This window comes from Coregonus lavaretus (genome assembly GCF_964263955.1).
Source record: "Coregonus lavaretus genome assembly, chromosome: 19".
Classification (NCBI taxonomy): Eukaryota; Metazoa; Chordata; class Actinopteri; order Salmoniformes; family Salmonidae; genus Coregonus; species Coregonus lavaretus.
Window position 1 is genome coordinate 28,901,232 of NC_140006.1, and position 23,640 is coordinate 28,924,871.

General features: G+C 41.0%; 2 protein-coding genes across 5 annotated transcripts in view; both read left to right on the forward strand.

Moving 5' to 3' along the window:
- LOC311146838 (ras GTPase-activating protein nGAP-like) overlaps window positions 1–6,510 on the forward strand; it is a gene marked incomplete at its 3' end in the record, with an annotated part of 100,464 nt that extends 93,954 nt beyond the window's left edge. For all 3 annotated transcript variants that reach the window (XM_084183435.1, XM_084183437.1, XM_084183436.1), the window contains exon 18: window positions 4,156–6,510. In XM_084183435.1, the coding sequence (XP_084039561.1) occupies window positions 4,156–4,323 (168 nt within the window). The remainder of the gene's footprint in view (window positions 1–4,155) is intronic.
- A 643-nt stretch (window positions 6,511–7,153) lies between these two features.
- Window positions 7,154–23,625, forward strand: LOC311146839 (ATP-dependent RNA helicase A-like). 2 transcript variants are annotated; one of them, XM_084183439.1, is made up of 28 exons: window positions 7,154–7,234; window positions 7,772–7,897; window positions 8,001–8,141; window positions 9,632–9,755; window positions 9,846–10,006; window positions 10,227–10,375; window positions 11,769–11,815; window positions 12,031–12,167; window positions 12,343–12,432; window positions 12,589–12,750; window positions 12,924–13,001; window positions 14,557–14,748; window positions 14,991–15,132; window positions 15,294–15,376; window positions 15,585–15,741; window positions 15,869–15,966; window positions 16,085–16,298; window positions 16,486–16,580; window positions 16,678–16,751; window positions 16,869–17,021; window positions 19,702–19,862; window positions 19,999–20,110; window positions 20,267–20,428; window positions 20,674–20,801; window positions 21,650–21,879; window positions 22,080–22,195; window positions 22,311–22,511; window positions 22,866–23,625. In XM_084183439.1, the coding sequence occupies exons 2-28, from the start codon at window positions 7,787–7,789 to the stop codon at window positions 23,176–23,178; spliced, it is 3,831 nt and encodes a 1,276-aa protein (XP_084039565.1). In that variant the 5' UTR covers window positions 7,154–7,234; window positions 7,772–7,786; the 3' UTR covers window positions 23,179–23,625. The 2 variants fall into 2 exon arrangements, with proteins under 2 accessions (XP_084039565.1, XP_084039566.1); XM_084183440.1 differs by lacking the exons at window positions 7,154–7,234; window positions 7,772–7,897; window positions 8,001–8,141; ... (1 more) ...; window positions 9,846–10,006; window positions 10,227–10,375 and adding an exon at window positions 11,498–11,624.
- The last annotated feature ends 15 nt before the right edge of the window (window positions 23,626–23,640 follow it).

Here is a 23,640-nt window from a genome sequence, read left to right on the forward strand (position 1 = left end):
CTTTGTGAGACGCAGAGTAGGTGAACGGATGATCTCCGCATGTTTGGTTCCCACCGTGAAGCATGGAGGAGGAGGTGTTATGGTGCGGAGGTGCTTAGCTGGTGACACTGTCTGTGATTTATTTAGAATTCAAGGCACACTTAACCAGCATGGCTACCACAGCATTCTATAGCCATACGCCATCCCATGTGGTTTGGGCTTAGTGGGACTATCATTTGTTTTTCAATAGGACAATGACACAACATACCTCCAGGCTGTGTAAGGGCTATTTTACCAAGAAGGAGAGTGATGGAGTGCTGCATCAGATGACCTGGCCTCCACAATCCCCCGACCTCAACTCAATTGAGATGGTTTGGGATGAGTCGGACCGCAGAGTGACTGAAAAGCAGCCAACAAGTGCTCAGCATATGTGGGAACTCCTTCAAGACTGTTGGAAAAGCATTCCATGTGAAGCTGGTTGAGAGAATGCCAAGAGTGTGCAAAGCTGTCATCAAGGCAAAGGGTAGCTTTTTGAAGATTCTCAAATATAAAATATACTTTGATTTGTTTAACAGTTTTTTGTTTACTACATGATATTGTGTTATTTCATAGTTTTGATGTCTTCACTATTATTCTACAATGTAGAAAATCGTAAAAAGAAAGAAAAACCCTTAAATGAGTAGGTGTGTCCAAACTTTTGACTGGTAGTGTACATTGAAGTATTATTTGCAGTTGTCACTATGACAATGAACACACCCTGAAGCACTGATCAATGGTATGTGTTACCACCTTATTAATAGGCCTACAGCATGCAGTAGGATGTGTTGATCAGTTGATTGACAGGTGTAGGCTACTGCAGAACGATAAACAATAAACTTTCCTTTAGTGTGGATGCTCGCCAACGTTTTATAGTTATGTATAATTTATCGTTATAGTTATCACCCTTAGTGTGGATGGCCTTTTACATTTGGGGTTGATTACCTTGTCATATCCTTGACAGCTTTTCAGAGCAATCTTGAATGACATTCACATTCTCACCAGAGGCATCTTTGCTCTCGCTTTTTGTGCTTTTAAAAGGCCTGTCATCTCAACTCGTTGTCTCTGAAGACTTTACGTCAACAGATGTTCAATACCAAGCAGGGAAAGAGGATTTATATTTAATTGGAACTATTATTTCACTATCAAAATAAATATTTTAAATGCTTTGACTTCTTGACATTGCTTTTTTCTTTACAATGTTATCTTTTGGTCAGGGGAGATCTAATTTCCACTAACTTTCAAAGTATAGACTTGACATGAAGTAAGTACTATTCACATGGAATCCAACCCCTTTCAATCTTTGGAAGAGGATGAAGTTATTTTGCTCTGCATTGGAGCAGAGAACCTGTTGACTTTATCACTATCACTATGTTCCACTGAGTTCCAGGTCAATAAAGCAACAGAGGTAATCCAAGCAGGCAAGTAAACTAGTCAGTCCTCTGGTTTTGGGAAATGCTGGCAACCCTTGAATGAGAGCAACCACACTTGACACCCATTCCTGCCTCCCTGCCAAAAAAGTCCTTATTCCTGTGCAGACTAGAGGTCGTTGTTGTTGTTTGGTATTGCTTTTGAAATTAGATTTTTGATTTCCCAATCAGTCAGAATATAAATATAGAACATAATCTAATACATGTTCATTACTTTTGTAGGTATACTACGCCCCTATTGCTACAATTCATGTTTCTCCATATCTGATGTCAATCTAATCTCAGACAGTGGCTCTCATAGTTAAAAATAAACAATATTATAGTATGAGAAAGTCTGTCTTGAATTAGGGCTGGTATTTATGAAGCAGTTACATTCAGATGTGTTCACTATTTCTGTCTCTACAGGACTGTGTGTTGTGAGTTCGCTCTTAGCAGATGATGTATCTGTTATCCCCAGCTTTGGCTGCTTTTCACCCTGCCCTCCTAATTTAGCTACCTTCACTCCCAAAACCCTTCTCCCCTTCCCTCCTCTCCCCCAGTTCTGCAGGAACAGTGCCAGGACCTGACTAGATGAGGTTGCCCATGGCTAGAGACAAAAAATTATTATGTTGCTGATTACAAGGAGGGCAAACCGAGTCCGTTTTCCTACTTCTAGGAGGGGGAACATTCAAGGATATCATACAGGGCAGTTCAGTCCAAGGGTTATGGATATAACTGGGATTTCAGTTGTTATTATTATTTATTTTTTAAAGATAGTTCAATACAAATAATCCTCATGTGTTTACACAATATACATTGGCAGTAGTTTTCTGTTAAAAGCCATGCCACTGTTGACATGTAGGCTCTGTGAATGGTATACGAATACAGTGGGGAGAACAAGTATTTGATACACTGCCGATTTTGCAGGTTTTCCTACTTACAAAGCATGTAGAGGTCTGTAATTTTTATCATAGGTACACTTCAACTGTGAGAGACGGAATCTAAAATCCAGAAAATCACATTGTATGATTTTAAAGTAATTAATTTCCATTTTATTGCATGACATAAGTATTTGATACATCAGAAAAGCAGAACTTAATATTTGGTACAGAAACCTTTGTTTGCAATTACAGAGATCATATGTTTCCTGTAGGTCTTGACCAGGTTTGCACACACTGCAGGAGGGATTTTGGCCCACTCCTCCATACAGACCTTCTCCAGATCCTTCAGGTTTCGGGGCTGTCGCTGGGCAATACGGACTTTCAGCTCCCTCCAAAGATTTTCTATTGGGTTCAGGTCTGGAGACTGGCTAGGCCACTCCAGGACCTTGAGATGCTTCTTACGGAGCCACACCTTAGTTGCCCTGGCTGTGTGTTTCGGGTCGTTGTCATGCTGGATGACCCAGCCACGACCCATCTTCAATGCTCTTACTGAGGGAAGGAGGTTGTTGGCCAAGATCTCGCGATACATGGCCCCATCCATCCTCCCCTCAATACGGTGCAGTCGTCATGTCCCCTTTGCAGAAAAGCATCCCCAAAGAATGATGTTTCCACCTCCATGCTTCACGGTTGGGATGGTGTTCTTGGGGTTGTACTCATCCTTCTTCTTCCTCCAAACACGGCGAGTGGAGTTTAGACCAAAAAGCTATATTTTTGTCTCATCAGACCACATGACCTTCTCCCATTCCTCCTCTGGATCATCCAGATGGTCATTGGCAAACTTCAGACGGGCCTGGACATGCGCTGGCTTGAGCAGGGGGACCTTGCGTGCGCTGCAGGATTTTAATCCATGACGGCGTAGTGTGTTACTAATGGTTTTCTTTGAGACTGTGGTCCCAGCTCTCTTCAGGTCATTGACCAGGTCCTGCCGTGTAGTTCTGGGCTGATCCCTCACCTTCCTCATGATCATTGATGCCCCACGAGGTGAGATCTTGCATGGAGCCCCAGACCGAGGGTGATTGACCGTCATCTTGAACTTCTTCCATTTTCTAATAATTGCGCCAACAGTTGTTGCCTTCTCACCAAGCTGCTTGCCTATTGTCCTGTTGCCCATCCCAGCCTTGTGCAGGTCTACAATTTTATCCCTGATGTCCTTACACAGCTCTCTGGTCTTGGCCATTGTGGAGAGGTTGGAGTCTGTTTGATTGAGTGTGTGGACAGGTGTCTTTTATACAGGTAACGAGTTCAAACAGGTGCAGTTAATACAGGTAATGAGTGGAGAACAGGAGGGCTTCTTAAAGAAAAACTAACAGGTCTGTGAGAGCCGGAATTCTTACTGGTTGATAGGTGATCAAATACTTATATCATGCAATAAAATGCAAATTAATTACTTAAAAATCATACAATGTGATTTTCTGGATTTTTGTTTTAGATTCCGTCTCTCACAGTTGAAGTGTACCTATGATAAAAAATGACAGACCTCTACATGCTTTGTAAGTAGGAAAACCTGCAAAACTGGCAGTGTATCAAATACTTGTTCTCCCCACTGTAGATATCTAAAATTGTTTGTTTCTTTTTTTTAAACAAACATGACGCAATGCTTGGATATGAGTTTTTAGTTTTATCTATAATTTTGGCTGCTAAACAAAAAATTGGTATATTTCAGACTTGAATTTCACCATCTACAGAGTAGTAGTCATCCTTTAGCTTACCCTGCTCATCTATTCTCCACTGTAAAGTGAATGCTTTCCTCACTCACTCCCTCCCTCTTCCCATCCTCTCTTTTTCTCCAGGAGAAGAGGATAAGCTCTCTGGATGCAGCCAACTCTCGGCTGATGAGTGCCCTGACACAGGTGAAGGAGCGCTATAGCATGCAGAACCTGCGCAACGGCCTCTCGCCAACCAACCCCACAAAACTGTCGATCACTGAGAACGGAGAGTTTAAAAACAGCAGCTGCTGATTGTTAGTCGAACAGCGTGAGATGGTGTGATGATGGTCACACTCTCTCCATGCACACAGACCAAGGACCTGTGTCTCTCTTGACTGTACGTACTTTACATCTACATGGAATGTCTAGATATTAATGTATATAACTTATATCTTGTATTGGTTGTGTACAGAGATGATACTGGAAAGACGGGTCATTTGAAGATGAAAACGGGGATCAACTGTTGTCATTAAATAGTGATTTGGTGTTTTATAAATGACATTATTATTCCCATATGCAGACAAATATTTTAAGTATTCTCTAATTAAGAGATGATATATTGAGGAGATGTACATATCATAAAGTGGGTTTGTTTAAATAAATAGCTAAAAGCACAGAGTGAGCAATTATAGCTCTAAAAACATACTGAAGTCATGATAGGAGTGGAAGGGCAAAATAAACCAAAACCGTTTTATGCACACTGTTATTCTAACCCTACTTTTTTATATTTTTTAACTTCTGTTTTTGTTGTCTTAAACTAGGGGCTGAATTGGTTTTGATTAGCTGATTTTGAGTACAGTTCAAGTCGTAGGTTTACATACACCTTAGCCAAATACATTTAAACTCAATTTTTCACAATTCCTGACATTTAATCCACATGCTTTTTCAATTCTGCCCACATTTTCTATAGGATTGAGGTCAGGGCTTTGTGATGGCCACTCCAATACCTTGACTTTGTTGTCCTTAAGCCATTTTGCCACAACTTTGGAAGTATGCTTGGGGTCATTGTCCATTTGGAAGACCCATTTGCGACCAAGCTTTAACTTCCTGACTGATGTCTTGAGATGTTGCTTCAATATATCCACATCATTTTCCTTCCTCATGATGCCATCTATTTTGTGAAGTGCACCAGTCCCTCCTGCAGCAAAGCACCCCCACAGCATGATGCTGCCACCCCCATGCTTCACGGTTGGGATGGTGTTCTTCGGCTTGCAAGCACCCCCTTTTTCCTCCAAACATAACAATGGTCATTATGGCCAAACAGTTCTATTTTTGTTTCATCAGACCAGAGGACATTTCTCCAAAAAGTACGATCTTTGTCCCCATGTGCAGTTGCAAACCGTAGTCTGGCTTTTTTCTGGCGGTTTTGGAGCAGTGGCTTCTTCCTTGCTGAGCGGCCTTTCAGGTTATGTTGATATAGGACCCGTTTTACTGTGGATATAGATACTTTTGAACCTGTTTCCTCCAGCATCTTCACAAGGTCCTTTGCTGTTGTTCTGGGATTGATTTGCACTTTTCGAACCAAAGTACGTTCATCTCTAAGAGACAGAATGCATCTCCATCCTGAGCGGTATGATGGCTGCGTGGTCCCATGGTGTTTACACTTGCGTACTATTGTTTGTACAGATGAACGTGGTACCTTCAGGCATTTGGAAATTGCTCCCAAGGATTAACCAGACTTGTGGAGGTCTACAATTGTTTTCTGAGGTCTTGGCTGATTTCTTTTGATTTTCCCATGATGTCAAGCAAAGAGGCACTGCGTTTGAAGGCCTTGAAATACATCCACAGGTACACCTCCAATTGACTCAAATTATGTAAATTAGCCTATCAGAAGCTTCTAAAGCCATGACATCATTTTCTGGAATTTTCCAAGCTGTTTAAAGGCACAGTCAATTTAGTGTATGTAAACTTCTGACCCACTGGAATTGTGATTTAAGTTAAATAATCGGTCTGTAAACAATTTTTTGAAAAATTACCTGTGTCATGCACAAAGTAGATGTCCTAACCGACTAGCCAAAACTATAGTTTGTTAACAAGACATTTGTGGAGTGGTTGAAAAACGAGTTTTAATGACTCCAACCTAAGTGAATGTAAACTTCCGACTTCAACTGTATATTGGGACTGCTGCTTGCCCATTGTTAGCTGAAACCATAGGTCTTTGAGTTCAGGTTCTTAAGGCCTACTGGATCTTCATAAATTAGTCGTCTCGATCCACAACCTTGCCACAAAATAGCAAATTGTATTTATTTCTGTACCGCTTACTGTCAAACCTTCAAGATCCCAAAAGAAGACCCTCCTGACTTTGTACAATTTAATGTCAATAACTACTGTTTAAAAGAGTCTGTTGTCCCCCTCCCCTTGAATGAACTGGTTTATGTCAATGATTGCATATCTGTCCGTTGTTGAATGTTGTGGAGAATAAAAGCTGCCTATAATTTTGTGGATGTTTTGCGTTTATATGAATGGTATATGGTTTGTAATTCAACTACAGTGCTAAAGCACACACATTTTTGTGGAGTTACATAATTATCCCCCTTATAAAGCTTATTTGGTTGTTGTTGTTACTTTGGAAGATGTGACTTAATTAGTGAACCACAGTTAGTAGAACGGGGCATGTGAAACATACTTGTAAGCTTGATGAGAGGGCCTCAATGACAGATGGAAAGTGGCAGGTTTACGCCTAGTCTCACTAGGCAGACGGGTTGCCTCCCACATTAACAATGTTCCAGCATAAACTGTGTGCAGTTGTACGGTTGCCATAGGTCTGGGATTTCCATAGACTAGAGCAGTGGCTCCCAACCTTTTTCGGTTAGTGTACCACCAACTGAATTGTGCTATGCCCGGAGTACCCCTTAAGTACCACCTTGTGTGTATTTTAACAGTAAGTCTATGGTCTCATGAGTCTTCTCAAGTACCTCCTGTGGATAGGCCAAGTACCCCCAGGGGTCCTAGTACCCCTGGTTGGATCTTTACATGACACCCAGAACCTAGACATCGGCCTACCGCCAGGGGGCGCTCGCTGTCTCCAATGCGTCCTAGCCACGCATGCGCCCAGAGTCCAGGCCTAACCGTCTCGTGCCCCAGTGCCATCATGTCTGCGGTCTGAATGGTTCGTATTTGCTAGCCGGCTCGTTTGAAAAAGTATCTGGTGGAACTCGAGTGGGTAAGATAAGCGAAGTGCAAATACAATGTGTACTAAATTGTGTGAAGTGTATTTAGCTAGCTGGCCATGTCCGTAATTTCATTGCAACATTGGCTGGTACAGAACTGAAGATTGAGCTTCTAAACGAGCTAACGTTTGCTTTCTAGCTAGCTACCTGAATTAGCTAGTTAGCTAGCAGCTTGTCTATCTTTCAGCTAACATAAGCCTAGCCGGCTAACTAGATAATTTTATTTGTCTGACCTAACTAGCTAACTGCATGCATTTTAGGTAACATTTACGGGCAGTTAGGACTTGTAAATCCCTCTAAAATATTGCATTTAGCCAGCGTCGACGCTCATGTAGCTTTAGCTTGCCAATAGCAGATCACGGCGTTAACGTTAGCTAGCTAAGAAAAATTAATAAATAAATAAAACTACCTAGTTAACTAAGCTAGCATCCTGAGCTTGGTTTTTCTGGTGTTTAAACCAACAAAGTTATTGAATCCTAGATACCAGTCAGTTGCTCTGGAAAAATTATATGAATCTCTGAACCCAACAGATCCACAAATCCGCCATGGCGGACATCAAGAACTTCCTGTATGCTTGGTGTGGGAAGAAGAAACTAACACCCAACTATGACATTCGAGCCGCTGGAAACAAAAACCGACAGAAGTTTCTGTGTGAGGTCAGTTGTATTCTTTCAAATATGTCTGCATCTGCAAGCATCAGGTAAATAACAGAAGTAGCTTTTTATATATAAAAAATATACATGTAATTCCTCTTCCAAGGTTCGTATTGAGGGATTCAACTACACTGGAATGGGAAACTCCACCAATAAGAAGGATGCCCAGGCAAATGCTGCCAGAGACTTTGTCAATTATCTTGTCCGAGTTGGGGAAATGAATGCAGCGGAAGTCCCAGCCCTTGGGGTCAGTTATTACAATTTCACACAATAGGTTATCAATAAAACGTCACAATGCAGAGCGTTCGATTTGGCTGCTGGGGGACAAGGAGACCCCCAGCTCTGCTAAAACCATTGACAACTTCTTGCCGTTTTCTATGGATTGTTAAATAAATGTGAACTATTTGGTTATATTATCATCACCTCTTGAAGAGCATAGTCAGAACTACACATTTCCGATTATTCCATCCAAAACAATTGCCCCTATTTAGCACTATCAGTTATACAGCAAGTAACTACATACTTCTCATTATCAGTAAAAATCAATTGATCATGTAACATTCAAATACGTGAGCGTAGCCTAACGATATCTCAATATTGGCCACCATTAATAGGATATTTGAGTGATATAAAATAAAAGTGAACTATACCTGACAAGTATGAGTGGTTTAGGTTAATTTCCTGTCCTTTGTGGGCGCGGCCTATTGAGCAGCAGAAGGGCGCATTTGCCGATGGATGCACTGTTGGCTGATAGTGTTTCCTTTGCAAACTACCGGTAGAAACTTTGTACAGTTGGCTAAACATAGTGGTAAGTAGACCTAATGTAAATTTTTCTCCAACCAACGTAAGCCTACCTAGTGAAGTTAGCTAACGTTATCCCCTTTTCAACATTGTTTTTAAGTGTTTAGTCATGATTGCTACTGACAGACATGATAGGCTACATTTAAGTGGTAATGCCCTCGAAGTTAGTGTTTGGAGGATATATAAAAAAAAACGTGCCAATATATCCTCCAAACACCGGCTTCGAGGGCATTATCACTTTTATACAACGGGTTACCTACATATTCAAATAATAATTGCCATATTTTCATTAAAAACTTTATTTATCACTACTATTTCATCCTTCCACAAGACGTAGTCCCGACACAAATCTAGGGTTGCTACCCAAGCCGCCTGGTCGTTCTATCGGTTCGGTTACCAGAGACGCGACCCAGTCATTAAGTATTTTTGTTCTGTATCTATGGATGCGACCCAGTCGTTCGTTCTAAATGTGCCATTACCATATTGGCTGGCAACGTTCTTATCCCTTGCTTGCTAGCTAGCCAACTACGGCTAATTTACAGTCACGTTAAACAGTGCAGCCAGAAGAACAACAGTAGCTGTTTTAACTTCATAGATTTAGCCATGGTAACTTGTGGAATAGACACCGGCTGGAATGTGGTTTTAACCAATCGGCATTCAGGGTTAGACCCACGCGTTGTATAATGATTGATGGACCACAAATTAGCTGGCTAGCTAGCTGATAACAGATCACATCAATATGGCTAGTTAACCAATCCCTTGAACAGCACAAAGTTGTCAATGGTTTTACCGGAGCAGGGGATCTCTTTGCCCCCCAGCAGCCAAATCATATTGTGACATTTTATTGATAACGACCTATACTTTTTACGGTCCAAGATAAAACATTTGGTGATGGACACTTTATTACCGTATTAAAAATAATTTTCCTATTAACAGGCAAGTGGACCTGACTTCAGTGAGCCTGACTGTGGAGGAGGTGGTGGTGGAGGCAATGTTGGCTTTGGAAGTCTTCCTCCAAGTGGACCTATCCCTCCTCACCTGGTTGTGAAAGCTGAGCAAGGTACTAGGCTGATTTTGTTATGTTCTAAGCCTATTCTAATTCCATTCCCATGGTGTCATAACTCATCTCGTTGTTTAACTTTTGCTTCAGTGAATGCACCTTCTGGACCAGTCCCAGGTGTCACTGGTTTGGGATATTCGGGGGGTGGCGGCAATTATTCCGGAGGTGGTGCAAACACCAATGCTCCGTGGGATCGTGGGGCCAATCTGAAGGACTACTACTCAAAGAGAGATGAGCAAGAGGCACAGGCGGTAGGACCTGTCAATTCACAATTTTTATAAGGCATTGTTGTTTCATATCCATTAGCTATATTTATGCTGAATTATATTTAATATAAGCAATGCATCTGTGCCCTTGAGCAAGGCAATTAACCCTAATTGCTCCTGTAAGTCGCTCTGGATAAGAGCGTCTGCTAAATGACAAAAAAAATGCCTGATTTTAACCTTTGATGAGTTTATTTTCCCCATCAAGACTCTGGAGTCTGAGGAGGTAGATCTGAACGCAGGACTCCATGGCAACTGGACTTTAGAGAACGCCAAGGCCCGTCTGAACCAGTTTTTCCAGAAGGAGAAGAATCAAACCGATTACAAATACAGCCAAGTTGGGCCTGACCACAACAGGTCAGGAGGATGGGAAAATATTTCGGCCTGGAAGTTGATCACTTAGCCTGGTGGAACCAGCCTGAACTCTGGTGAACGCAGTGACCAGGCTGGTTCCAATAGGCTAGTGATTATGAGATTTTCCATAGATTCATTTATATACTAGTTTATCAGGAATATTGCTCCAAAGCATTCATGACAAACCAAAAGCTTGCCTGTAGACATACAGATAACTGCCATAATATAGTAAACACTTGAGTAAATGAGGGATACAAAGTATATTGAAAGCAGGTGCTTCCACACAGATGTGGTTCCTGAATTAAGTAAGCAATTAACATCCCATCATGCTTAGGGTCATGTATAAAAATGCCCAGTTGCCCATTATTTTGGCTACCATGGCAAGAAGAAGCGATCTCAGTGACTTTGGAAAAGGAGCATAGGAGGTTTAAAGGGTGTGTGTGTGTGTCTCGGTCACCAGATCTCAACCCAATTGAACACTTATTGGAGATTTTGGAGCGGTGCCTGAGACAGCGTTTTCCACCACTATCAACAAAACACAAAATTATGGAATTTCTCAAGGAAGACTGGTGTCACATCCCTCCAATAGAGTTCCAGACGTTTGTAGAATCTATGCCAAGGCACATTGAAGCTGTTCTGTTGACTCGTGGCCCAACGCCCTATTAAGACATTTTATGTTGGTGTTGCCTTTATTTTGGCAGTTACCTGTACATTAGTTATGGGGACTGTATGTTTTTCTGCTGGACTTATATGGAGACAGAGCCCTCCTGGGTGTGCGATTAACACCTGAGAGATCTCAGTGAATTTTTCTCAAGTCATTTTGGAGCTATTTATACCTCAGCCATAGAGATCCTATAATCCCAAAAGTAATTATATGATCTCTGACCTCAACTAATACCTTACTAGTACAATATTGATCCTATTTGAATTTAACTGGACTCTGTCAGTAATTCTGAATATGAAAAGTAGTGGAGATGTTGATGCCAGAATTCACAACCTACCTTGTCAAGACATGTGACATCCTTTAGGCTGCACTAAAGTTGTCATATGGTTGCATCCACAATGGGGGATGGAATGGACAGATTATTGTGTGGTTTTGATTTCTGGTGTCACTTGTTCCACTAGGGATGGGGCATTCTGTGGCTGAGGTGATAAAGTTGATTGTTGATTGAAGTCTGGCAGAATAACATACTGGCTCCCCCAAGGGAAAGGGTTATCATCAGACTGGACAATAGGCTTCTCAAACTCAGAGGTCAGTTGGTCCAATGATTGATACATGTTTTATCAACTGTAAAAACATGACAGTTATACATCATTCTGAATTCAGATTTTTCATAGAAAGTGAATTAGGCTTAGTAACATTATGGATGATGGTGTTTTCTCGCTTCTACTTTAGGAGCTTTATTGCTGAGATGCAGTTATTTGTAAGACAGCTTGGTAGAAGTAAGTACCAACTTTTTCAGTCAACACAAACTGAATTGTCTGTCAGACGTAAAATGCTTTGTTTACAATTTTGGAGATGAGTCTCAGAAATATTTGATATTTCCAAATTCTGGAGAAAATGTAAACAATGACAACCTAGTTTAGTAGCTTTCTGGAGATAACAAGTATGTGACTTCACACGCAGTGTAAGAAATACATTTTCATTTGTTTTGTAGAGATAATCGCCCGTGAGCATGGCTCTAACAAGAAGCTGGCGGCCCAGTCCTCTGCGCTGTCTATCGTCCGTCAACTTTACCATCTGGGTGTCATTGAGCCTTATTCTGGCATTACTAAGAAGAAAGAGGGGGAAATTGTAAGTAACGTGTTTTACTGCTGAGAAATATATTACATTGATTTAATAATGACAGGGTCTTAATGGTGTATGCTTTGTGTTTGTTCACCTTATTTCATATGTTTCAAGGTTAGAACAAAGTATGCAGCAAGTCTTTTTTTTTAACCTATGGTTGAACCTTCCGGTGTCTTCACAGTTGGAAGCTTTTGAGGTGAATGTGGTGGATGATCTGCAACATCAGCTGCAGAGTATGGCCCAAGAACTGGGTGTTGCAATTCCACCTCCAGTAAGTCTAATTTATATGATGACATTTATTAATCGATATACAGTTTCAATTAGTATCTGTCCTGTTACACAGAAAAGCAAAGTACTGTATGTGATTGATATGAGTGTGACGTTGAATATGAGGATTATATGAGTTAAACCTTTTTCCTGTCCCCAGCCACCTGATCCAAGTACCCCAGTGTCCTTGGTCCAAGGGAAGATGGCTGTGTTTGAGCCCTCTCAGAGACAGAGCTTGGCCGGGGTGGTGCCCTGGTCCCCTCCGCAAGTCAACTGGAACCCCTGGACCAGCAGCAATATAGACGATGGACCACTAGCATTTGTGAGTCAGACTTGTTTCTAGCTGTACATTTGGTAAAAGAAATGCAACAATATATCTGTTTTCTACTGTTATTCTCATCATAATCTGTCCTTTCTTTCTCAAAACTAAAGCAGTCTATTTTGTCATGGTAGACCCACCATCCCATCTAAAAGTATCATTTACATTTCCCCTAGTGCACCCCAGAGCAAATCAGCACTGACCTCCATCAGGAGCTGACCTATCAATTGGAACAAGATCAAAACCTACAGAAGGTATGTTGTTGCCCTCACTTAACTGCGATTGAGTGATTCCTCATGAAACCAGGACAAAAACAGACCCTGGTTTTGGGGATTTTCATGAAATGTAATCCATAGAATGGTCCTTTGGAGGTAGGATTGTTGACATTTATTTGACATTTGTATCTTAAAGCATAATTGAGAAATAATTGACTCCATAATGTTTCATTTGTAGGTGCTACAAAGCAAAAATGTGTGTCATGAAGCTTTACCGCTTGCCCTGTAATATTAGTATTTTGATTTACACAAAAATCTTACATTTAAAGGTGCAATATGCAGAAGTCGCCTAATTTCAGTTTGTGACAAAACAAGCAATATATTGTAGATAATCATTGTACCATCTAAACCGGTGAAATATATTTTCTATAACCAAAAATATTGTATTTTCAGCTTGTTTTAAGCTGGTGTGCAAAACCGAAAGTAAAAGATGCAAAAACTAAACTTAAGAATAGAAAACACAGAAACAGCGCACATAGAACAGATCTACCGCTTCTTAGATTTGCTTTCAATGAGAATGACAGATCTAGAACTCACAAAAAGTTACATATTGCAGCTTTAATTTATGGATATTTAATAATATAAACATGAATACTGAAAATATACCATTTCTGATTTGGCTAATTTTTCACTATTATTGTGCATAATATACTCTACAGGCATATCAAAGTTCCAGAGTGGGCGCTCTGTTACTTTTAGAGTTATTATCCAATTTGTAAGCATTACAACAGAGTGAATGTGAAAATGGATTCAAAATGGTCACCCTTTGCTGGTGATTTGCAGGATGTGCAATGATACAAGTAATTGGAGGGCTGTGGTTGTTTACATTGCCTACTATGCCAATTTCTCTGTATAAAATGGGCCATAACTTAAAAACTAGCAGAGATCCCACTCTGGAACTTTGATATGCCAATACTCTTAAAGGAGGCGGCCTGGGCAAGGCCAAAATGTCACAAATATTCCAACTTCAATTAATAATTTATTAATATGCTTTTAGATACAAATGTAAAATATATGTCAACAATCCTGCCTCCAAAGGACCAAGCTATTGAAAAAATGTAGTGGAAATCTGATTTTTTTTTTGTATTTTTTTTGTTCTGGTTTCGTGAGGAATCACTCGATTATCTTGATTTTGTGTTAAATTATGTCCTGTTATCAGTCCCTCCAGGATTCCGCGTTTCTGTGATCACATTTTCTGTGTGCAAAATCAACAATTACCCACATATTTTGCGAGGGCTTGCAAATTTTCCCAATCAACACACTATTTCCACATAAGTCAAATCATTGCAATATTATCACATAAATCTGACCCATCACCGCAGTACGAAAAGAGGGCTTGCGGTTTCAACCAATCACTGCACATTTCTCGCATAATATGCTTCAATCAAGCCACACGTCAACAAACTTTTTCCCACAGCGGCATATATTAGTGATAATTTGGACAGTCGTTGCATATTGCCATGCAAAATATCAGAATTTTGCATGAGACAGTGTTATGTTATGTCTGACTGACATGCAAAAATGTGTCTCCTAGGTCATTGGGGAGCGAGACGGGCTTCCAGTGAAGAAGTTTGAGGAGGCGATAATGACTGCCGTTCAGGGCAGCTCGGTGGTGATCATTCGAGGGGCAACCGGCTGTGGCAAAACCACCCAGGTTCCTCAGTACATCCTGGATCAGTTCATCAAGAGTGGGAGGGCGTCCGAATGTAACATTATTGTAACCCAGGTAAGACTCAAAATGAAATATTCATGTATTTGAATATTTTCCTTGCTTGTGATGAGATAATGACTTTGTTGTCCCCTTGGGAAATGTTGTTTGTGGCATTGTGTAAATGTTAAACAACATTACAAACAGAAACACAGGTCCAGGACATGGACTGTTACATACAAGATAAATATAATATAAAAGTGAAGATAGCTGAATGACTGACTGCTATTTCACAGTGACCTCCTTCCCTTCTTCCTCAGCCCCGGCGTATCAGTGCAGTGTCTGTGGCAGAGCGTGTTTCCTACGAGAGAGGAGAGGATGTCGGTAAGAGCTGTGGGTACAGCGTCCGCTTTGAATCCATCCTCCCACGACCCCATGCCAGCATCATGTTCTGCACTGTTGGTAAGTGTCTCTCTTATTCTCGTTTGTCATTCATACTTTAGGTGTTTTATGTAGCTAATATAACTGGGGATGAGAATAGCTCGGGTTAAGAATAGCAGAAGACAAATGAAATTGTATTGATAATTTATAGCATAATTTGATGTGTATTGCTCTATTTCTAGGTGTGTTACTGCGGAAGCTGGAAGCAGGTATTCGCGGGATCAGCCATGTGATTGTGGATGAAATCCACGAGAGGGACATCAATGTGCGTATATCTGAAGATCCCCCAAATCGTAATCCTTAGGGGCAGGTTATCCTGATAGTACAGATTGAGCTAAGCCCTGGATTAAAAAGTACTCTCAATGGAGAATCTCAATTGAGAATGATTTGTAGTCCAGGACTAGGCTTAATCTGTGTCTGGGAAATCATCCCTCGGTGTACTTAAGTAATTGTTTACTTTTTGCTCTTCACAGACTGACTTCCTCATGGTGGTGTTGAGGGATGTGGTCCAGACCTACCCAGAGGTCCGCGTCATCCTCATGTCCGCCACCATCGACACCACCATGTTCAGAGAGTACTTCTTCAACTGCCCTGTCATCGAGGTGTTCGGCCGCACATTCCCAGTACAAGGTAAGAGCACAGTCAAATGGAGCTCACAAACTTTCTTAAATCATCTAACCTTTATATGATCCAGTTTATGGGCTTGTAATGGATAGCTCTAAGGTGTTGTTTCCAACAAAGTTTCAATCTTTTCCAGAGTACTTTTTGGAAGATTGCATTCAGATGACACATTTCATTCCTCCTCCGAGTGATAGAAAGAGGAAGGACAAGGATGAGGAAGGAGGAGATGAAGAGGTATGAGATAGTACTTTGTCCTCAGTCATAAGCACAGAGAACCATTTAATTGAACCACTGTTTGTTGTTCTACGGAAGTGTGGTCTATGCATATGTTTCTTCCTCTTGTTTGTCACAGGCCAACTGTAATGTGATATGTGGGCCAGAGTACACCCCAGACACTAAGCGCTCCATGGCCCAGATGAATGAGAAGGAGACTCCCTTTGAGCTGGTGGAGGCCCTGCTGAAGTACATCGAGACCCTCCAGGTGGCCGGGGCCGTGCTTGTCTTCCTGCCCGGCTGGAACCTCATCTACTCCATGCAGAAACACCTGGAGATGAACCCACACTTTGGTGTGTAGTCTCAGTACTAATCACTGTTCTCCCATAGAAATACTGTTGGTCAAAGAATTTGGGTTGATATCAACAAAAGCATTGTTTTCATTTTAGTCCTAAATCACCCAAGTTTCTGCCATAGAAATGCTGTCTTAATTGTAATGACACCAGTAAATTTACTTGCTATTAATTTTGTTTCACCCAGGGAGTCAACGGTACCTGATTCTGCCTCTCCACTCTCAGATCCCCAGAGAGGAGCAGAGGAGGGTATTTGAGCCTGTGCCTGAAAACATCACCAAGGTCAGTCAGTCAGGGTCCTACTGTTTTTCCTCTATAGGTGTATAATGTTTCTTATCTGTTATCATTATTTTTGTTATTTATATTTGATCCTTTTCAGGTGATCTTGTCAACAAACATCGCAGAGACCAGTATTACCATCAATGATGTAGTATATGTCATCGACTCTTGCAAGTAAGTGCTTCTCACTTGATATACTGTACTTTATATGATCTGTTTGAGTTACATTCATTATCATTGCATGGGAGTGTAGCTACTAATGACCACCCATTATGGTGTGTTTTCTCTTAGGCAGAAAGTGAAACTTTTCACGTCTCACAACAACATGACCAACTACGCCACGGTCTGGGGCTCCAAGACCAACCTGGAGCAGAGGAAGGGTCGGGCCGGCCGCGTCCGGGCTGGCTTCTGCTTTCATCTGTGTAGCAGAGCACGCTTCGACAAGTAAGTCTCTGGGCCCCGTTGCATAAAACATCTTAAAGGTGCAATATGCAGAAATCGCTCCGCCATTTCCTTGTTGCTAAAAATCAAATGTTTAGTCTAATTTAAGTTAATGTGACAAAACAAGCAATGTATAGTCTAGAGAATCATTGTACCATCTAAACCGCTGTGAAATATATTTTCTATAACCAAAAATATTGTATTTTCAGCTGTTTGAAGCTGGTGTACAAAAGTAAAAGATGCAAAAACAAACTTAAGAACGGGAAACATAGAAATATTGCACATAGAACAGATGTACCGCTTCGTAGACTTGCTTTCAATGAGAATGACAGATCTATAACTCACATTTCTATGAGTTTGGTTGGGTTGCCCAAAAAGTTACATATTGCAGTTTTAAGTGTTTCCCTTAAGGATTTCCCTTAAGGAAAAATGTTTCCTTACCTACAGGAATTGTTTAAGGTTGTTGCATAGAGCCCCTCAAACATTTTCCGTAGGTAAGGGTATACTTAAGAGGTTTTACTATAGTTTGAAGGCATGTATGGCAGAAAGAGTATCTGGTTACCATGGAGATGGCCTGATTCACTGACTGAACATGGAGTAGGTAGCTAGCTAGCTTTGTAGCTATGGATTGTGCACCTTCGATTGTTTAGCAAAGTAGCTAGCTATATATCTAGCTAGCTGGTTGATGTTTTCCTTTTGCAACCAGGGCAGAGAAAAGCAACATTAACCTCCACAAATGCTGTTTATGTTGATATCCATACTGAATGAAGCACTTAAGGGACCTCACGGGCACCATTAAAGTTGGAATCCTTAGTTGCTACATACATTTTCTGACATAAAAATGATATACACCCATTGATTTAAAAACAGAATATAACTTATAAATGCCTCATGAGTTTAGTTCAACTGTCGTGCCCTATCAGAACCCAAAATACAACTTGTTTTACTCCAATGTTTGTAAACAATGTAAATGTTAACAAAAGGGTGACCACATTTAAAATGCCCAAATGCGGGGCAACAGGATGATTGCCATGTTCTTCACGTTTTACCAGTGAAACATCCAAACTGCATCTGCATGCTTATCATTTGATCTCAATACATTTCATGGGAATATGCATTTAGATCTTTTTCAATTACTTTTCCTGTGAATTTGAGCAGACGGTGTTAACAAACTATATAGCTGTCCTGTATTTTGTTTAAATCCAAGTAAATTCAGCCTATTGGCGCACGCTGTTGAGTTTGAGCACATTATCATTTTTGGGGGACTACTCTGCTAACCATCCTAAAATCTCATAAGAAATTACTAAGGTGGTGTTTTTGGTGTATCAGTTACATAATACTATGCTATTGTATTTGGTTCTGTTATGTAGAATACTAATGAATCATTATGTGATCTTCCAAGATATTGATTAAGCGTTGCTCTAACTTTACTAAACGAGCACCATTGTGAGAAGTGGCGCTCCGGTGAGTTCCAGCAGCACTACAGACCTACTCCTGCTGCACCGAAGGAGCTAATTGAAGTGCACGTAGCCTACTCTTTTGCCTCGGCCAAAATTTGGTGATGCAGAAACGAGAGACCACATGTCTGTTTTATGAGAATCTGGGAATATTTTACCATGGACACATTTCTGGTTGGTCTCAGCCAGTAGCAGCAAATATGTTGAATGAGCAACTAGTGAGCATTGTGAGCCTCACAAGTTTGACGAAATTACCTTATATATTTTATTCTAATACGGCTATTTACTTACCTTTGTAGCTCTTTGTCAGAAGCACGCTTTTTGTAAGTAGTTATAGGCAACTGTCCTCCAAGTTTAGCTGAAATTTAGCCCGACGGGATTGGAGAAATGTAATTGGTTGATGATAGGCTTATGACATTTGCCTAGTATGTTGCGTCTTGCGTTGTACATAATATCAGATCTAAGCAACGATTGGAGAAGTGTTTAACATCACCAGTACCACATTCTTATGATGTATATCTTTACATAAGCGCAAGGGGACTGCAAGAGACAGCTCGGAATGTCTGTCTGAAATACGGGACAAATGTACCTTTTTTTTCTAAATTACTGGTGTTTTGAATTTGTTTATAAAATGCGGGACATAATTGTTTGGTTGCGGGTCCAAGGGCCAAAATGCAGGACTGTCCCACACAATCCGGGTCATGTGGCCACCCTAACTGTATAGCCTCAAAACATGGGTAAAACTATAATGTTCACATCATGTATGGTCAGTCCATGCATCCATAGCTCTGTCCATGAATTTGAGTGTGGTTACATTTCTCCAGGCCCATCCCTCAGCTTTTTACCAAAACACAGGCGGGGTGGGGTGATGGTTTGCTTCAATTAAAGATTCTAGCTTTAATTTGTCACTTAATTTAAGGGGGATATTCACCTTAAAATGTTTTATGCAACCTTCATTGGAGTTGAAGAGATGCCATACTGCTGTGCCCGTATTCAAAAAGCCTCTCACATTATGAGTGCTGATCTCGGATCAGGTCCCCCCTGTCCGTGTAAATGTATTCATTATTATACAAAAGGCAAAACTGTTCCTAGATCAACACTGCTACTCTGAGATGCTATATGAATATGGACCCTGTTTTTTCACTCTTATGTGAAAAACTGAGTTTGATTTGAATTAGGGAAGTGATGAATGTGTGCTTTTGTGCCTACCCTTTTCTTCATCCCAGACTGGAGACCCATATGACCCCTGAGATATTCCGTACTCCTCTCCACGAGGTAGCCCTGAGCATCAAGCTGCTGAGACTAGGAGCCATTGGCCATTTCCTTTCCAAGGCCATCGAGCCCCCTCCCCTGGACGCGGTTATAGAGGCTGAACACACACTGAGAGGTTAGTCGTTTTTAGCTTTGACCTTAACAAATTTGTTTTGTCCTCTAGTGTTCTAGAAGTGTCCCCCATTGTTGTAAACATTACCAACCACCTTCAATAGTGTTGGCATTTACGATTCCTTGATATATTTCACTAGAACTGGACGCTTTGGACACAAACGACGAGTTGACTCCGCTCGGTCGGATCCTTGCAAAGCTTCCAATCGAGCCGCGGCTGGGGAAGATGATGATTATGGGCTGCATATTCAAGTGAGTGCTGCATCAGAAATAATGCATGCATTTTGTAAAATCCTTTCCTAAGTTACTATCCTTCCTTAAGATACTGTTCCATATTGACAAATATCGCTACACTGTTTTATATTTCCAACGAGAAATCATTTAAGTAGTCTCTGCTCTGCTTTCTAGTGTTGGAGATGCGGTGTGCACCATCTCAGCAGCCTCTTGCTTCCCAGAGCCCTTTATCAATGATGGCAAGCGCTTGGGCTACGTTCACCGAAACTTTGCTGGCACCCGCTTCTCAGACCACGTGGCACTGCTGTCAGTCTTCCAGGCTTGGGACGATGTGAGGTGAGTCCAGGCTTCATAGAAACATGCAACAACAACCAATCCCCTCTCATGGATTAGAATTAAACAGATGCAACTGATAATTGTGTCTGATACGATTGCAGACTGAACACCGTAATGCCATTCATTGCAGTAGGAAGAGATGTCAGCTGAATGACCCATTTTTGTTTTGGAATACACTCCTATTCCCTCTCACTACCTGGCAAATGAAGGTTATGACGGCTTGTTAACTTGTCTTTTTATTGTAGAATGGGAGGTGAGGATGCAGAGTCCAGATTCTGTGAACACAAGAGGCTCAACATGTCCACACTGAGGATGACCTGGGAGGCCAAAGTGCAGCTGAAGGAGATCCTCATCAACTCTGGCTTCCCTGAGGGTAAACTATGTCTGCGTCTCAAATGACTCCCTATAGTGCACTACCTGGTCAAAAGTAGTGCACTTTATTGGGAATAGGGCAGTGGTGTAAAGTACTTAAGTAAAAATACTTTAAAGTACTACTTAAGTAGTTTTTTTTTAGGGTATCTGTACTTTACTATTTATATTTTTGACTACTTTGACTTTTACTCCACTACATTCCTAAAGAAAATAATGTACTTTTTACTCCATACAGTTCCCTGACACCCAAAAGTACATTTTGAATCCTTAGCAGGACAGGAAAATGGTCCAATTCATGCACTTAAGAGAATATCTCTGGTCATCCCTACTACCTCTGATCTGGGGGACTCACTAAACACATGATTTGTTTGTAAATTATGTCTGTGTTGGTGTGCCATAAATAATAAAACAAATTAAATTGTGCAGACTTGTTTGCTTAATATAAGGAATTTGAAATTATTTAGACAGTACTTCCACTTTTGGTACTTAAGTATATTTTAGCAATTACATTTACTTTTGATACTGACTGTAAGTCGCTTTGGATAAAAGCGTCTGCTAAATGGCATATTATTATATTATTATTATTATACTTAAGTATATTTAAAACCAAATACTTTTAGACTTTTACTCAAGTAGTATTTTGCTGGGTGACTTTCACTTTTACTTGAGTCATTTTCTATGAAGGTATCTTTCATTTAACTCAAGTATGACAATTGGGTACTTTTTCCACCACTGGAATAGGGTGCCATTCGGGATGCACTCCATGTGAACAACCCAGTAGTATTGCAGTGTTTGCATAATATACAATCACATCTGAAATTGTAAAAAAAATGTTTGTCTTTTCATTAGAGTGCTTGATGACACAGATGTTCAACAACGTTGGACCCGACAACAACCTTGACGTGGTCATCTCTCTCCTGACATACGGCTCCTATCCCAACGTGTGCTACCACAAGGAGAAGAGGAAGATTCTCACCACTGAGGGGCGCAATGCCCTCATCCATAAATGCTCCGTCAACTGCCCCTTCAGCAGCCAGGACATGACCTACCCATCACCGTTCTTCGTCTTTAGCGAAAAGGTACGATTTCAAATTAGAAGAAGTCAATGTCTACATAATATTAATATACTGGTGTATCATAGGTTGTATACCATTTTCTTTTTTGTGTGAGCTAAAATTTGTATATGTTCAGATATAAAAAAAAAATCATCATTAATAATTGTAAATTGGTGTACAAGTTTCAAGCAGCCAATTATTGTATAATTTTTTATTTCCACCAGATCCGGACTCGAGCTATCTCAGCCAAAGGAATGACACTAGTCAGCCCACTCCAGCTGATCTTGTTTGCATCCAAGAAAATCACATCAAACGGGGAAATCATTGAACTGGATGATTGGTGAGTGCAGCTACTATTTTTTTCCTGCATGTGTACCTACAGTACTAAAAAGGGTTTTAGATTGAGCATGAAAATCGTGAGATCAAGCCGATAAAACCACCATTTGTATTCACAGGATCAAACTGAAGATACCGCATAATGTGGCTGCCTGCATAGCTGCTTTGAGGGCTGGAATGGAGGCACTTGTTGTGGAAGTCACCAAAGACCCTGAGTACATCAAACAGCTGGACCCCACAAACGAGCGCATGCTCAACATCATCCGCCAAATCTCCAAGCCTTCCGCAGCCGGGCTTAACCTCATGGTCAACAATCAACGGTAAGATAAACACGTGATTAGACATCTCAGCTCTGGGGGGATGGGAACATTTAGGGTGCATTCCAAATGGCACCCTATTCCCAACATAGTGCACTGCTTTTGACCAGAGCCCTATCAACCTTAGTCCACTAAACATCAATAAACATGACAAACCGTACATACTTGTAGTAGTGAAGCCATGTAGTGGCAATAATGAATTAGCTTATTCTGTGTAGATTGTCAACATTTGTGCACAGTAATCTACTCCACTGAGTAATAGGACAGCATTGGAAATGTATTTTCATTTTTTATTCCATGTCTGAAATGTGTTTTGAATACAGAATACAGCTGGTTTACATGTCTTGTCTTTATCAGTTTTGGAGATGGTCCACGTCCTCCCAAGATGGGCAGGTTTGATGGAGGTGGAGGAGGGTACCAGGGCGGAGGAGGCTCCGGATACAGGGGAGGAGGAGGTTACAGAGGCGGTGGAGGATACCAGGGCGGCGGCGGATACAGGGGTGGTGGTGGAGGTTACCGAGGTGGTGGTGGTGGAGGTTACCGAGGTGGTGGTGGTGGTGGTGGTGGTGGTGGAGGTTACCGAGGTGGTGGTGGTGGAGGATACCGTGGTGGTGGTGGTTATGGAGGTGGGAACAGGGGTGGTGGATACAGAGGGGGTCAGGGATATTAGGGCATTTTGAAGTGTAACTTTTTAGATGTTGTGCATTACAATGCATAATATGACCTTTAGGAACATGACGTTTGTTGAGTGTTTTTGACTAATATTAGGACAAGTGAGTCTATGTAAGAATGTTTTGTTTTAGTTTAGCCTTTTGTGACCCTCCCCTTGAAATCAAGGTTATTGGCCCACAGAGAAATTGTGTATTTGAATCTACTTGTATTGAGCACCATAAAACAAATAGTAATTTGCTGTATACATCATCTGTTCTCTGTATTATCTATGTAGACTGACTCATTGGATTTTGGTTAATGTAAAATTCCAAAAGCGTTTTGGGGTGGGGTTTTTCCTTTTAAATATTTCATGTCATGAGCCTCATTTTGTCAGTGATTTACAGCTCAAATATGTTTCCTGCCATTACTAAGTAATAAATTCAATAAAATGTTTTTTCCAACACTGCCTGATTTCCTTAGC

What these genes read in the sequence shown, in the direction of transcription:
- LOC311146839 (XM_084183439.1), top strand. Translation starts at nt 7,787, where the DNA reads ATGGCGGACATCAAGAACTTCCTGTATGCTTGGTGTGGGAAGAAGAAA. An exon ending in TATGTCATCGACTCTTGCAA is followed by an intron (nt 16,752 to 16,868) that starts GTAAGTGCTTCT and finishes GTTTTCTCTTAG; the next exon opens with GCAGAAAGTGAAACTTTTCA. An exon ending in CAGGCTTGGGACGATGTGAG is followed by an intron (nt 20,429 to 20,673) that starts GTGAGTCCAGGC and finishes TTTTTATTGTAG; the next exon opens with AATGGGAGGTGAGGATGCAG.